Source organism: Chanodichthys erythropterus, chromosome 4 (genome assembly GCF_024489055.1).
Source record: "Chanodichthys erythropterus isolate Z2021 chromosome 4, ASM2448905v1, whole genome shotgun sequence".
In the NCBI taxonomy this organism is placed as follows: Eukaryota; Metazoa; Chordata; class Actinopteri; order Cypriniformes; family Xenocyprididae; genus Chanodichthys; species Chanodichthys erythropterus.
Window position 1 is genome coordinate 30811115 of NC_090224.1, and position 13537 is coordinate 30824651.

Here is a 13537-nt window from a genome sequence, read left to right on the forward strand (position 1 = left end):
AACTTGACTAAACTCCAGTACAGATGTTTCCCTTCTGTCTCCCTCAGGTGGTTTTAACTAACCAGATCACCACACATGTGGGCGAGAAGGTTCACTGTCCTCAGTGGAATCAGGCAGATGGTAAGAACAGCCTTCCATCGTCTGTGCTGGAGTCTAAACTGATTTTTGAGGAGAATGTTTTTGTGTAAAATGACCTTGTGTCGTGATGCGATGGTGGAAATTTAGACAGAAATTCCCGTCAAGAGGCTGGTTTGTTTCATCCGTCCCTGATGAGCCGTTCTCTGATCTGGCTAATGGAAGGTATCGTTCCGAGCCATTCCGAGATGGTATGTGGGACAAATGAGTGTCAGATATGACCTTCCACACAAGCAGCTGTTGTAGGTTCTTTGGAACTACATCATTGACCCTGGAGAAGATGGTATTACTCTAACCAGGGGGCTGAAAATGCGATCCTCTCGCTCATCAAACCTGTCTGGGCCTGCGAATCCCACGACATCTCTGATTCCACGGCTGTGCAGTGACCTGTGTCTTCTGTCACTGTATATATGGAATAGTGCAATTATCCTCTGGCATGCATCCAGGTGTACAGTTGGAGAGGGTCTTGTTTTGGGGCAAAGCTTTGAGGAAAGATATACAAGCTCCTTTCTTATGTTATCTAACAGACACGTTTCTGTCCTGTAACTTTACCCCATACACCTCTTTCTTTAAATCTCACTGTTCCACTCCGCAAGGTGGAGTTACCAGTAACTCTTTCTCCCACTCTGTATCTTTCTCTCACACATGCACACAATCTCTTGGGAATATGTAGGGAAAGAATGGCCCTTATACAGCCTCACCCTGTTTATCTCTTTCTGCTTTTCTCTCTCCATCCTTGGTCTTATCTGACCTCTCACTTAAATTGATTGTTCACCCAGAAATTAAAAAAAAAAAGTCATCATTTACTCACCCTCATGTCTTTCCAAATGACACGACTTTCTTCTGTATAAACACCAAAGCAGAAGTTTACTAAAATATTCACACTGCACTTTTCCAGCAAAAGATTGGTGTCAAGTTCCATTAAAAAAAAAAAACATTACAAAAGCACAAACAATTTATTCATGCTTGTGTTCAAATCAATCAATGATCAGTCAAATCATGATATCTATAGAAATTTTGAAAAGAAAAAAATGACATAAGTCCAACGCTATGGTTTATGTTAACAATATTATCACAATATCTATAGAAAATTTGAAAAGAAAAACACCATAACTAAGTCCAATGATTTATGCTAACAATAGGAGATTTCATATTTATAAAAAATTTGAAAAGAAAAATTACATAACTAAGTCCAACACTACGATTCATGTTTACAATATTATCGCAATATCTATAGAAATTAAAAAAAAAAAGCCTTAACTAAGTCTAGTGCTATGATTTAACAATATTATCACAGTTATGTCATTTTTCTTTTCAAAATTTCTACAGACACCGTGATAATATTGTTAAATCATAGCACTAGACTTAGTTAAGGCTTTTTTTTTTTTATTTCTATAGATATTGTGATAATACTGTTAACATAAATCATTGGACTTAGTTATGTTGTTTTTGCTTTCAAAATTACTATAGATTTTGCAATAATATTCTTAAATCATAGTGTTGGACTTAGTTATGTCATTTTTCTTTTCAAAATTTCTACAGACACCAAGTCCAACACTATGATTTAAGAATATTATTGCAAAATCTATAGTAATTTTGAAAGCAAAAACAACATAACTAAGTCCAATGATTTATGTTAACAGTATTATCACAATATCTATAGAAATTTTGAAAAAAAAAAAAAAAAAAAAAAAAAAATATATATATATATATATATATATATATATATATATATATATATATATATATATATATATATATATATATATATATATATATATATATATATATATATATATATATAAAATAACACCATAACTAAGTCCAATGCTATGATTTGTTGACAATATTATCGTTATATCTATATAAATTCTGAAAACAATAAACTGTCTAATGCTATGATTTACGTTAACAGTGTTATCAAGATATATATAAATATTTTAACAAGTATAAATGCCATAACTTAGTCCAACCCTATGAGTCACGCTAACAGTATTAAAACAATATCTATAGAAATTTTGAAAAGGAAAAACACTATGATAACCAAGTGCAATGATATTATTCACATTAACAATATAATTGCTATATCTGTTTAAATTCTGTGCGCTATAAGTCATGCAAACAATATTATCGCAATATCTACAGAAATTTAATTAGTTACTATTTGCTGGATTATTTTACGATATTATCGTAGATGTAGTATTGGCATTATTTAATTTTTTTTTTTTTTAGATATAACAATTATCATCAATATCAATATTTTGCAACACCCCTACTTTAGAGTCTCTCTTTTTTTGTGTGTTTCATGAAAGAAAGTAATATTTTCGTTTGTAGCTACATGAGGGAATGTCACTGATTACAGAATATTTATTTTTGAGTGAGCTTTGTTTCTTTAAATGTCTATATTTGCATAATATGTCAAATTAGTTTACAAATACTGTTTGCAATTTGGATATCTCTTAGCACCTCAAATAAGGATGTCTGCATTTCAAGCTTTTGTTGTGGCTGAGAGGAACCGACTAAGACCAGGGATATGTGCCACGAATAATTTCATTGACGTTTAATCAGAAATTTTGTAATCTACTGTAGGCTAACAAACCTCCAGTGGAAAGTTAAAAAAAGTCTTTATAAGCAGTCCATTTAAAACAGCCTACTTAATATGAATTAAACAGTCAAATCTCATACAGAATTCTGTTAGAAAATATATGCAATAATAATATCAAAGTCTGAGGTAAAATGAAATCATTTTGTTTTCTGTTCCAGATATACAGTACAATAAATAATGTGTTATATTAAAATGTAATATTAATACAACAGTAATATACATACCCTTTGTAAAAATATAAAGCAAAGCATTGCAAAAAAATATTTAGTAAACAACTAGTATTTCCAGTGTCGACCAGCTGCAGTATCGTTTGGTTGACTCATCTCACACATCCCTAATTAAGAAAGCCAGTTCTTGAGAAAATGTGTTTTTCTTTGGCCTTGGGAATGGAAACTCCTTTTGAGGTCTTTTGTTGAAGTTGTAGACAAAAGGCCACACCTTAGCAGTTTGTATCTGCTTAATCTGAGATGTTGACCATAGTTCAGAATAGCATCTCTGCTACAAATGGCTGCTGCTTCAAGCTTGTTATTCAGATGAGGCCAATACACATAAATCATAACAGACCTCAGCAGATTTACTGACCATTTCCACTTTAGTTTCCAGTCTTTGGCTTTAGATTGCTTTTAGGGTCAGATTTGATTCCAGCGCTTGTTAGTGTAAGGTCTGTGTGTAAAAGAGGCTACAAAGATTTAGTTCAGAGCTCCTCTGAACATTGATAAGAAGGCTATTTTGTATAGTACGTTAGGAAAAAAGCAAGATAGAGAAGGTTTCCATTGTTTCATTTTGTTCTCCTGTATTTCTGAAACTTTCTAGGGGATTTTTTCAAGCTCAAATCAGGGGTTTAAAAGCTGTGGCAGCTTTAGGTAAGATTTATTGTGCAGCAGCTACACTAAAAAGAAAATCCTATTTAAAAAAAAAAAATCCAATTATCCCATTTAACAGTATTTTACAGTCAGATAACATATAATGCAATGTTGAATCATTCTCAGCATTTTCACTGTATATGGTAAACTAACTTAAAGCAGTTAACAGGTTTGTACTGTAGCCTTTTTACTTTTTTTCTGTAAAAAAACAAAACATTTTTACAGTGTATCCTAGCCTGACATATGCAAATAGTCATCTTGAACTCATGCACAGTGCAAGGGTTTCCATTTGTTTGCACGTAAATGTCTATTTCTAAAGACATTTTTCTTTTATTCAATGAAATCAAAGTTTAAAGCAGCTTTAATTTAAACACAAATGCAATCACCCCATGAGAAACATAATTGATCAATGTGTGCTAGATCTGATCTTAAATCAGTGTATTTAAATGGACCTCCTTAAGACCAACTAGTCATTCAAACAACCCACCAATGAAAGCATATAGTTTTGTGGATTCTACTTGTATATGTAAAACAAGTAGGCAGGTGAGCTTTATAAACATTAATGAAACATTCACAAATGTCTTTTTTTCTACCCCCCCCAACATTAGAGAGAAGATTGTATGAAAAATGATTGCATAATTATTGCGTTATTATTGCCAAAATTCAGCTTTTAAACCAAAACATTTTTTTACCACATTATCTTTGAATCTACATCACCACATGAAAGCCATTCCCTTGTCTATGTCCAGCCCAAGTCAACAACTCTCCCATTCCCCTGTTTGACAATCCATCAATAAAAACATTTGGACGTGCTGAATTTTGTTCAAACGCAAATTGGATCCTATAATAACTTATTTGCAGGCTATTAAAAAAGACAGCTGATTGAATTCTTTGAATAGCCCTGCTGTCACAGTGTGGGAAAGCAACCATCGCTTCTGTTGGGATCGAAGAGAGTAGGCGGATTATACTGAAACCCAGAGCATTGATTTAAGAAGCTGGGTCTTAACAGGGCGTCACATTTGTTTAGTCTGGCCCTCTCCAACCTTATTACCATGAACTCGCATTAAGTCACATGGTCATTAGTCTGTGTTTCTTTCAGACATTGTTGGGGAATTCACTCAGAATGAGTTGTTCCTGTTGATAGCGCTGTATATTTGCACGCAGTTTTAGTGTCGTGTAATTATGCAAATAAAGTATCAGTGCAGACGTGCTCACAAAATCTGTTGAACGCAATTCACAAGATGCAGTTTCGCATCTTGCAGGTCAAAGGAGAAAATGGCAGACTACCACTTTTTTGGTGTGTTTTACTGGGACTCATCTCTTTAAAATGTGCTCATTTACACACATCGGCATGTAAGTGTTTATTTTGCAATAATGACTGGCTGACTGACTGTACATTATTTCACTTATTACTCAGCTACTCACCAAATAAATATGTGTACATGAAGTATTGGTTTGAGTTTAAGTATTAAGTACACGTTTATTTTGTAAATTCTCTTAAAGCTAAGAAAACCCCCCCCACAAAACTATCAACCTAGTAACAATATTACAAGGTCATTTTCACTACAGTCCTATAATGAATAACAGACGCAAGATGGTGGGGAAATTAGGAAGTGAGTCTGTGGCGTGATACTAGACACAATAAAGGGTTATTTCAACAACAACAAAAAAAGAAAATTCTGTCATCAATTACTCACCTTCACATTGTTCCAAACCCATGAGACTTTTGTTCATCTTTGAAACACAAATGAAAATATTTTTCATGAAACCTGAAAGATATCTGTCCCTCCATTGAAAGTCCATTTCACCAAAACTTTGATGCTTCAAAAAGTTTATAAAGACTTTTAAAAACTAATCCATATGAGTGGAGTGGTTTAATCTAAGTCAGGGTATCACAGGGAACTGCAGGGGGCTCATGAGTTTTTGAAACGCTAATAATTAATAAAATGAAAATGAAACCCTTATTAAAGATTTTTTATGTGTACCTGCATGTCATGTGACCATTATCCAACAACAGAGAACTGCCAACATGCAAATGTGTTTTTAAAATATTGAAATATTATATAAATTATTTAAATAATCTCGACAGTTACAAATAAAGCCACAATAAGCTCATGGAGCTATCTTATCAATCATTATTTTGATGGATGACGCAGCGAAAACTCTGACCAATAAGAGGACAGTTGTACTTGCATGTGACTTGCCTGAACACATTTTGGTACGCTTTGAAATGTTGCCATGTGAAAGCGAACCGAACCAAGAAGAAAATGCAACATTTTAACAAATTTAGTCCCTGTTTCAGAACAAAACAAGTGATCCATAAGTATGAAAACACCCTAAGTCTTTGATCAACACATGTACATAGAGCACACCAAATATGGTAAACAGAAGCTCAAGCGTACTTGCTTGACGTGCAGAACAAACCTCATTGGTTCATCAGACGAGCACGTTTGAGCTTCAATTGATCATATTTGATGTGCTCTGTATGTTTGTTGATCAATGTTTATATGTGAAATAAAAGAATAAATCTGAACATCATATGAAGTGGTCGTGTCTCTTCAGAAACTGCTGAGATACAGAAATCCTTAAGGTTTCATTAAACATATTTTCATTTGTGTTTTATAGATGCGTATGGGTTTGGAATGACATGAAGGTGAGTAAATTATGACAGAATTTTTCATTTTGGGTTGCCGGTTTGAGTTACAGCAAATGAGCAGTAGGGTTGCACGATTTATCACGATAAAATCGCACGCAATATGGCAAAGGCTGCGATTATTAAATGCGTGGCTTGTCAGAGCTTTACGGCTCTGTGATCAGTAGTAAATGCTTCTCATATCTGAAAGCCAGAGGGCGCTCTTTTGCAGAAAATCAAAATATGCCCTGCAGCAGAAGAAGATAACACGCACTGTGGCTGAATAAACAGAAGATTGAAATGTTTTGATTGATTAAACATGACTAATAAACACACGACTGCCTTATTCTGTGTAAGAAGCCACATCATCTCACAGAAGGATGCTCAACTGTCTTTATGAAGTGAGTTTGGAGTAAAAACATGTTATTAAATGTTGTCTTTTGTTAAACAAGATGTTAATAAATGCTTTTCATGTCTGGAAAGATGTTTGACGCGTGTTGCTTTTTCAAATGTACATTATAAGCGACTCAAACTCGCAGTGCTTTCAGATGGATTAGTATTTAGAGCCATAGTTTATTGACGAGCTGCGCAAAAAAAAAAAATCGCAGCCTTTGTGATTTCATAATCGCACTTAGAATTGCGTTCAAACGATAATCGCATTCAAGTTCAATGTTGTTTTTCATATCGTGCGATATATCTGATATATCGTGCAGCTCTAATGAGCAGCCTTGTATACATGGATTTTGGTGAATATTAAGAATGCCAGAATCAGAATGAAGTTCTCCAGAAGAGCTGTTAAAATATTGTAACGCTCTTCTTATTTTGATTAATAGAAAATATACACAAATGTCATTTTTAAATGAAATTCAGATTACAAAATTTTTTAAAAGGTAAACGAAAATTTAAATGTAGTTTCACTTGTTTGCTCTGAAAAGAATGACAGGATGACTTAATTCTTAATGACTTAAATGCAGCAGTTACTTTTAAAAGTAATGCATTACAATATTAATATAATTGCGTTACTTAGACACTTTTTATGAAAAAATAATGCGTTACATTACTTTTGCATTTCCTTTTTGACACCTAGGCTGGGATTGCTTGTTTGTTTTTTAATAACAGCAAAAAAGGTTATATTTTTATCAAATGTTAAGGCTTTTCACTCCAAAAGTAAAATTAATAAGCCTCAGACTGAAGGAAATACATATTTGCACCTGTACAGTAGAGGGCGCAGCTCAAACAAAACTTTCAGGAAGGAAGTTCAGCACTCTTATTTCTAAATCTAATGTAAAGTCATTTTTGCTTAATAGCATGTTTGAATTAAAGGTCAGCAGTATAGACATTGGTTAATAAAGTGAGATTAAATACATAAAGTATAGTTGTGTAATTTAATATAGTTAATTATTACAGGTTTGCCTAAAATTCTGAGAATTTAAATTTCACTGTTTTTATACATTTTGAGGAATACTGAATGTTTTCGTGCAAGTGAGATGAGTAAATGCATGTTCACATTTAGTCTAAGGGCCTGTTTACACCTGGTCACTTCATGCGTTTTCTTTGATCAGATAGCTATCTGATTTATAAAAACGATTACATTTACACTTGGCCACATAAATGTGTCTCCGCAAAACGGATATAAATCTGATCTTCAATTCCCGCGCTATATGCAGATTTCATGGAGTTCACGTCACCGAAAGCAACAAATATGAGCTGCATTTTATTGAACATCCGCTAATTTAAAAATCAAAGACCGCAATAGGAGAGAGCGCGTCAACAGCACTGGTAAGATTATTTAGTCTCATTACTTTTAATGAAGATGATTGTGTTTTGAGCGCCTGTGACTTACTTACAGTTTGATTTGAAGCAGTTTGTGCATTGTCTTGCTGAATAGATCTCAGCTACTCTAATGCGGCGATGCTGCTGCAGTAGGCCTGTCATATCTGACTATAACGTGTTATTTAGCCTATAAAAAGCTCTCTCACATTTATTCATTTTAGTATTTTTGGGAGGAGTTAAATTTACATATGTGGTTTCAACGACCAGATTCATTTAGACCTGTTCAGTTTTGACTGGAATGCGTCCCAGACCACTTCCTGAAGTGGTTTGAGAGATCGGATTTCTATCCGTCTCGAATGCGTTTTGGGGGGCATTTAAACCTGGTCTTTCATGATCGGATGGCTATCCGATCAGAGAAAACGCATGAAGTGACCAGGTGTAAACATGTTCACATAGCGCACACAACACCTCTGCACTTTATTTCTCTCAACATGGGGACGGGAGAGCTGTCAGTGAATAAAAAGTAACTTGCGTTACTTATTGGGAAAAAGTAACCTCAGATATTTTGTTGTAAATCAAAAAAGTTATGCGTTACTTTATTTTTTTTTAGGGCTGTCAAAATAATGCATTCATTTTGATTAATTAATCTGAGGAAAAAAAAAAACACGTAAAAAAAAAAAAACAGATTAATCCATTTCGTATTGACCTTTGAACCTGTAGCCGTTCTAGCCACCATTCGACTGTAAAATGAAGGAGGGAGACGAGAAAGCGCTGACTCTGCCTGGATCATTGACTGGAACATTTACTTATAAAAAACGGCCTGATGGAAGTGTTGATAAAAATAAAAATTAAACTGCCACGAATCTTTTGCTATGAGTTTGATAACGCACAGGTCAGTACCCAGAAGCTACAATGATATATGACACATTAAAGAGCATCAAAACGGTATTTATTGCTTGAATTATTTAATGAAATGGACAGAATTTGAAATCTAAGGCTTTGTTCCATATCAAAAGCAACACACAGCTTTCAGCCTATTGCGATTCATTGGATGGGAGGCGCACTGTAGCCTATTGTTTATTCATCAACTGAAAACATTATAGCCTGGGATTTACGAATCGATATTGGTTTTATGAATATGACCAAAACAGCAAGGAGACATTTTAATGGTTTATTAATAAAGTAATGTTTTCTGAATCAGTGTCGGCGGCAAAAATGAAGTTGACATTGACTCTCCTCATCTCCTCATGGATGCGCTTAGAGCGAGGTTTAGTCTACATAAACAGAGTAGCCTATTTCTTTTCGTTTTGAATTATTTCGTTTTCGTTAAAGTAGATATTTCATGCTTTCTATAGAAATATTTCTCATGTCTCTGAGGCAAGCAGCCGCTGAGTTTTGGTTCATTTAGCCTACAAGACGCGCTCCAGTTCACGCGCCAGTGATCCTGCCCGTGCTTCCATGTCTTGATTATATTTTCTGCTATATTTGCTTCTTATTTATTACATCCAGGCAGTTGGTTGATGAAACATTGATTAAAATTAAGATATAATTTTTACAAAATGAAATTCACTGTAAAGAAAGGCTTTCTTCAGAACCAAACTTAATGAAGTGGTCAAAATCATGTCTGACCCACTCCATGTCTCCTGATATATTGATCATCTTATGATGCATCTTACTCATGCTCTTCACTTTTCATAATCAAATATATTAATTTAAAACAAAACATAGCAACATAACATAACAAAACATTTCAACATAAATATGAAACTACGTTTTCTTTAATGGCTAACACGTAGCCTATATTACAGTAGCCTACAGAGAAATTTCACGTGTGAATTACCAATTCAAATGTGAACAAAAATAAAAGCAATTAAATGTGTTATTATAATTAAAAGATGAAAATTAAAACGACGGGTAATAATAGTAATAATTTTTTACGAACCTGTCCGTCAAAATGATGGACAAAGTTAAAGTCTATAACGCAACCTCTAGTGTTACGGCTCACATCATCAAATCTTCTTCCTGAAGCACTTTTGAATTTATTTCCTTAGCATATTAGGTCATATTGTTGATTGTTATGGCCATTATTTGAACAGTGAAAATAATAATAAAAGAGTTTTTGAACTTTAATGTCACTAATGCTGATTATTCATTGATTAATTTGAATTGAAATATTTAATGCTTTCACAGCAAAAAATATGTATGCGATTAATTTAGATTAATAAATCACAGAGTATGTAATTAATTAGATTAAAATTTTTAATCGATTGACAGCCCTATTTTATTTATTTTATTTTTTATTTTTTTCCCAAAAGCTTTATTGTCTAGGGGTAGAAAATTGTCTTCAGACAAAGACTCAACAAAACAGAACACAACAATAATTTAAAAAATAAACTCCACAAAAAAAAAAAAAAAAAACTAATTTTAAGATCCTATTTAAAATCTCAATGGCTGTTACTGTTTATTAGTTACTTGAAAAAGTAATATAATTATGTAACTCAAGTTACCCACAACACTGCTCAGCACAGCGCTATTTCAGTCTAGTTAGTACCTGGTTCAACTGGATTGCTTGTTTAGTAAATAAAGCATGATTTTGTGGTGAAATTCTGTGTGAAAAGTGTCAGTGTTTAGTGAATTCAACCTTTTTAGCTCAAAACCTGTCTGGAGCTGTAAAGTAGTTGGCTATTGTTTCCAATTTTTGGGGGGTTATTGAGGATGTTGTTTTTTCAGAGGAGGGGCCTTCCAGGCATCCAGTTCACTGACATGCCGTGCCAGCCTTTTCAGGTTTCTCCCGCACTCGACTTTCCACAGGAAATGTTTTGAGGAAGTGAGAGTTGCTGATGTGACAGTTGTGAATGGTATTGTCAGATTACAGAATGGTGCTTAAGTGTTACACAACAAAGAATCATGAGAAAGACACTCAGACCATGACCTCAGAGGCCCTGGCTGTTTCTGGTTATGGCACAGCGGGCGCACAAAAACACACAGGTGTGTTTACATAGCAGTTCGAAGAAGACCCTGATGAGTGTTATGTCAATAGTAACATTGGTAACTTCCTCAGGTGTCTGACCTAATGAAGCATTTCCATTGTTCTTCGGGCTTATCATCTGCTTTACACTCAGTGCTTAAACCACAAAAATGACTCAATGGCTCCAAGTTTTCAAGTGAATCATAGTAGATGAGTGAGTTATAGCAATTGGAAATCATGCAATATGGTGAAACAGCTGCACGCAGAGTCCAAAATTAAATTCCTAATGGTGGGTGAAATGAGAAAATGTACTAGCTATAAATATTTCTTGCTAACTATGAACCTTCTATACACTACTATTCAAAAGTTTGGTGTCAGACTGTCAGTGTTCAGAAATCACACTTTAAATTGATTAAAAGTGACCATAAATATTTTTATATTGTCAAATAAATGCAGTTTTTTTTTACTTTCTATTTATTAAAAAATGCTGAAAAAATATCACAGTTTGCACAAAAAAAAAAAAGCAGCACAACCGACAACAATGATGATAAATGTTTCTTGAGCATCAAATCAGCATATTAGAATGATTTCTGAAGGATCGTGTGACACTGAAGACTGGAGTAATGATGCTGAAAATTCAGATTTGAACCCTAACACAGGAATAAATTACATATTAAAACAGAAAACCATTACTTTAAATTGTAATAAAATTTCACAATATATTACTGTTTTTACAATATTTTTATCAAATAAATGGAACCTTGGTGAGCGTAAGAGACATCTTTCAAAAAGATGTAAAATTTTACCACCAAACTTTTGAATGGTAGCTTATTCATCTAAACAATGACATTGTCATAAGGGATACATGTCTTTTTATTTAAATAAAGTAATTTAGCACTTGCGAACCTGAACCCTGACTGTAGGAAATCTGTTTTGTTTTTGGGACCTTCAGTATCTACTGAGGAGGACTCTGGGTTTGTGACAGCGGCGCTGGGAAACACATGGAGTCACAGTGTTAACACACGCCTCATTGTCCAGTATGAGGATACGGAACGGAGACAGGTAAACACCATTTACTCCTCTTTGTGAATTAGCTAAATTTTATTTGCCAACCATTTTTTGTCCAATTGGATTCTCTCTAGAATGATAATGTCCCTTCCCTAATAAAGTGCAACAGCTGGGTTTCGGAAATTGAAATTCTGTTCATTTTCTCCATAGGGTAACAGTTTTTTTTTTGGTGCCCTAGAATCAAAAATTGAATTTACCTCAGCATAGTTGAATAAGAAGAATTCAGTAAATTGAAAAGACATACGTTGAGTTTCAAACTCCATTGCTTCCTCCTTCTTATATAAATCTCATTTGTTTAAAAGACTTCCGGAAAACAGGCGAATCTCAACATAACACCGACTGTTACGTAACAGTCGGGAGCATTAATATGTATGACCCCAATATTTGCATATGCCAGCCCATGTTCAAGGCATTAGACAAGGGCAGCCAGTATTAACGTCTGGATCTGTGCACAGCTGAATCATCAGACTAGGTAAGCAAGCAAGAACACCAGCGAAAAATGGCAGATGGAGCAATTATAACTGACATGATCCATGATATTTTTAGTGATATTTGTAAATTGTCTTTCTAAATGTTTCGTTAGCATGTTGCTAATGTACTGTTAAATGTGGTTAAAGTTACCATCATTTATTACTGTATTCGCGGAGACAAGAGTCGTCGCTATTGTCTGTATAATTCATAAACACATCTCCATTCTTCATAAATCTCTCCAACAGTGTAGCATTAGCCTGTTAGCCACAGAGCATATAGCCTCAAACTCATTCAGAATCAAATGTAAACATCCAAATAAATACTATACTCACAGGAATCGATGCATGCATGCAGCATGCATGATGAACATCTTGTAAAGATCCATTTGAGGGTTATATTAGCTGTGTGAACTTTGTTTATGCACTGTATAACTGCACTTATAGTCGAGAGCTCGGGAGGGCAGGGAGCGAGAGATTTAAAGGGGCCGCGCAGCTTGAATCGGTGCATAGTTAAAGGATTAGTTCACTTTTAAATAAACTTTTGCTTGTAATTTACTCACCCCCATGTCATCCAAGATGTCCATGTCCTTCTTTCTTCAGTCGAAAAGAAATTAAGGTTTTTAATGAAAACATCCAAGGATTTTTCTCCATACAATGGGCTTGAATGGGCACCAGACGGTTCAAGGTCCTTTCAGTGCAGCTTCAAAGGGCTTTAAACTATACCAGACGATACCAGACGATGAATAAGGGTCATATCTAACGAAAAAAAAAAAAAAAATTAAGTTTTATAAGCACAAATGTTCTCCTTGCTCTGTTCTCGGATGCGCGTTCGTGACGTCACGTAATACGCAGTTACGTTGAAAAGGTCACGCTTGACATAGGCGGAAGTACAGATTCGGTGTTTACAACTTGAACGTGCAAATACTAAGTCAAACGTTTACAAAAAAGGTAACATTAAAACAACAATGTCGGACAAGGAGAAGATGAGTTTTTCGCCTGCCCTACCTTTTGAACCGGAATACA

The 13537-nt window shown here is 34.4% G+C and overlaps 1 protein-coding gene across 4 annotated transcripts in view; it reads left to right on the top strand.

Moving 5' to 3' along the window:
- Positions 1–13537, top strand: part of rad51b (RAD51 paralog B) — a 71130-nt gene that overhangs the window by 22322 nt on the left and 35271 nt on the right. For all 4 annotated transcript variants that reach the window (XM_067384728.1, XM_067384727.1, XM_067384729.1 and 1 more), the window contains 2 exons: positions 48–120; positions 11929–12038. In XM_067384728.1, coding sequence (XP_067240829.1) covers positions 48–120; positions 11929–12038 — 183 coding nt within the window. The remainder of the gene's footprint in view (positions 1–47; positions 121–11928; positions 12039–13537) is intronic.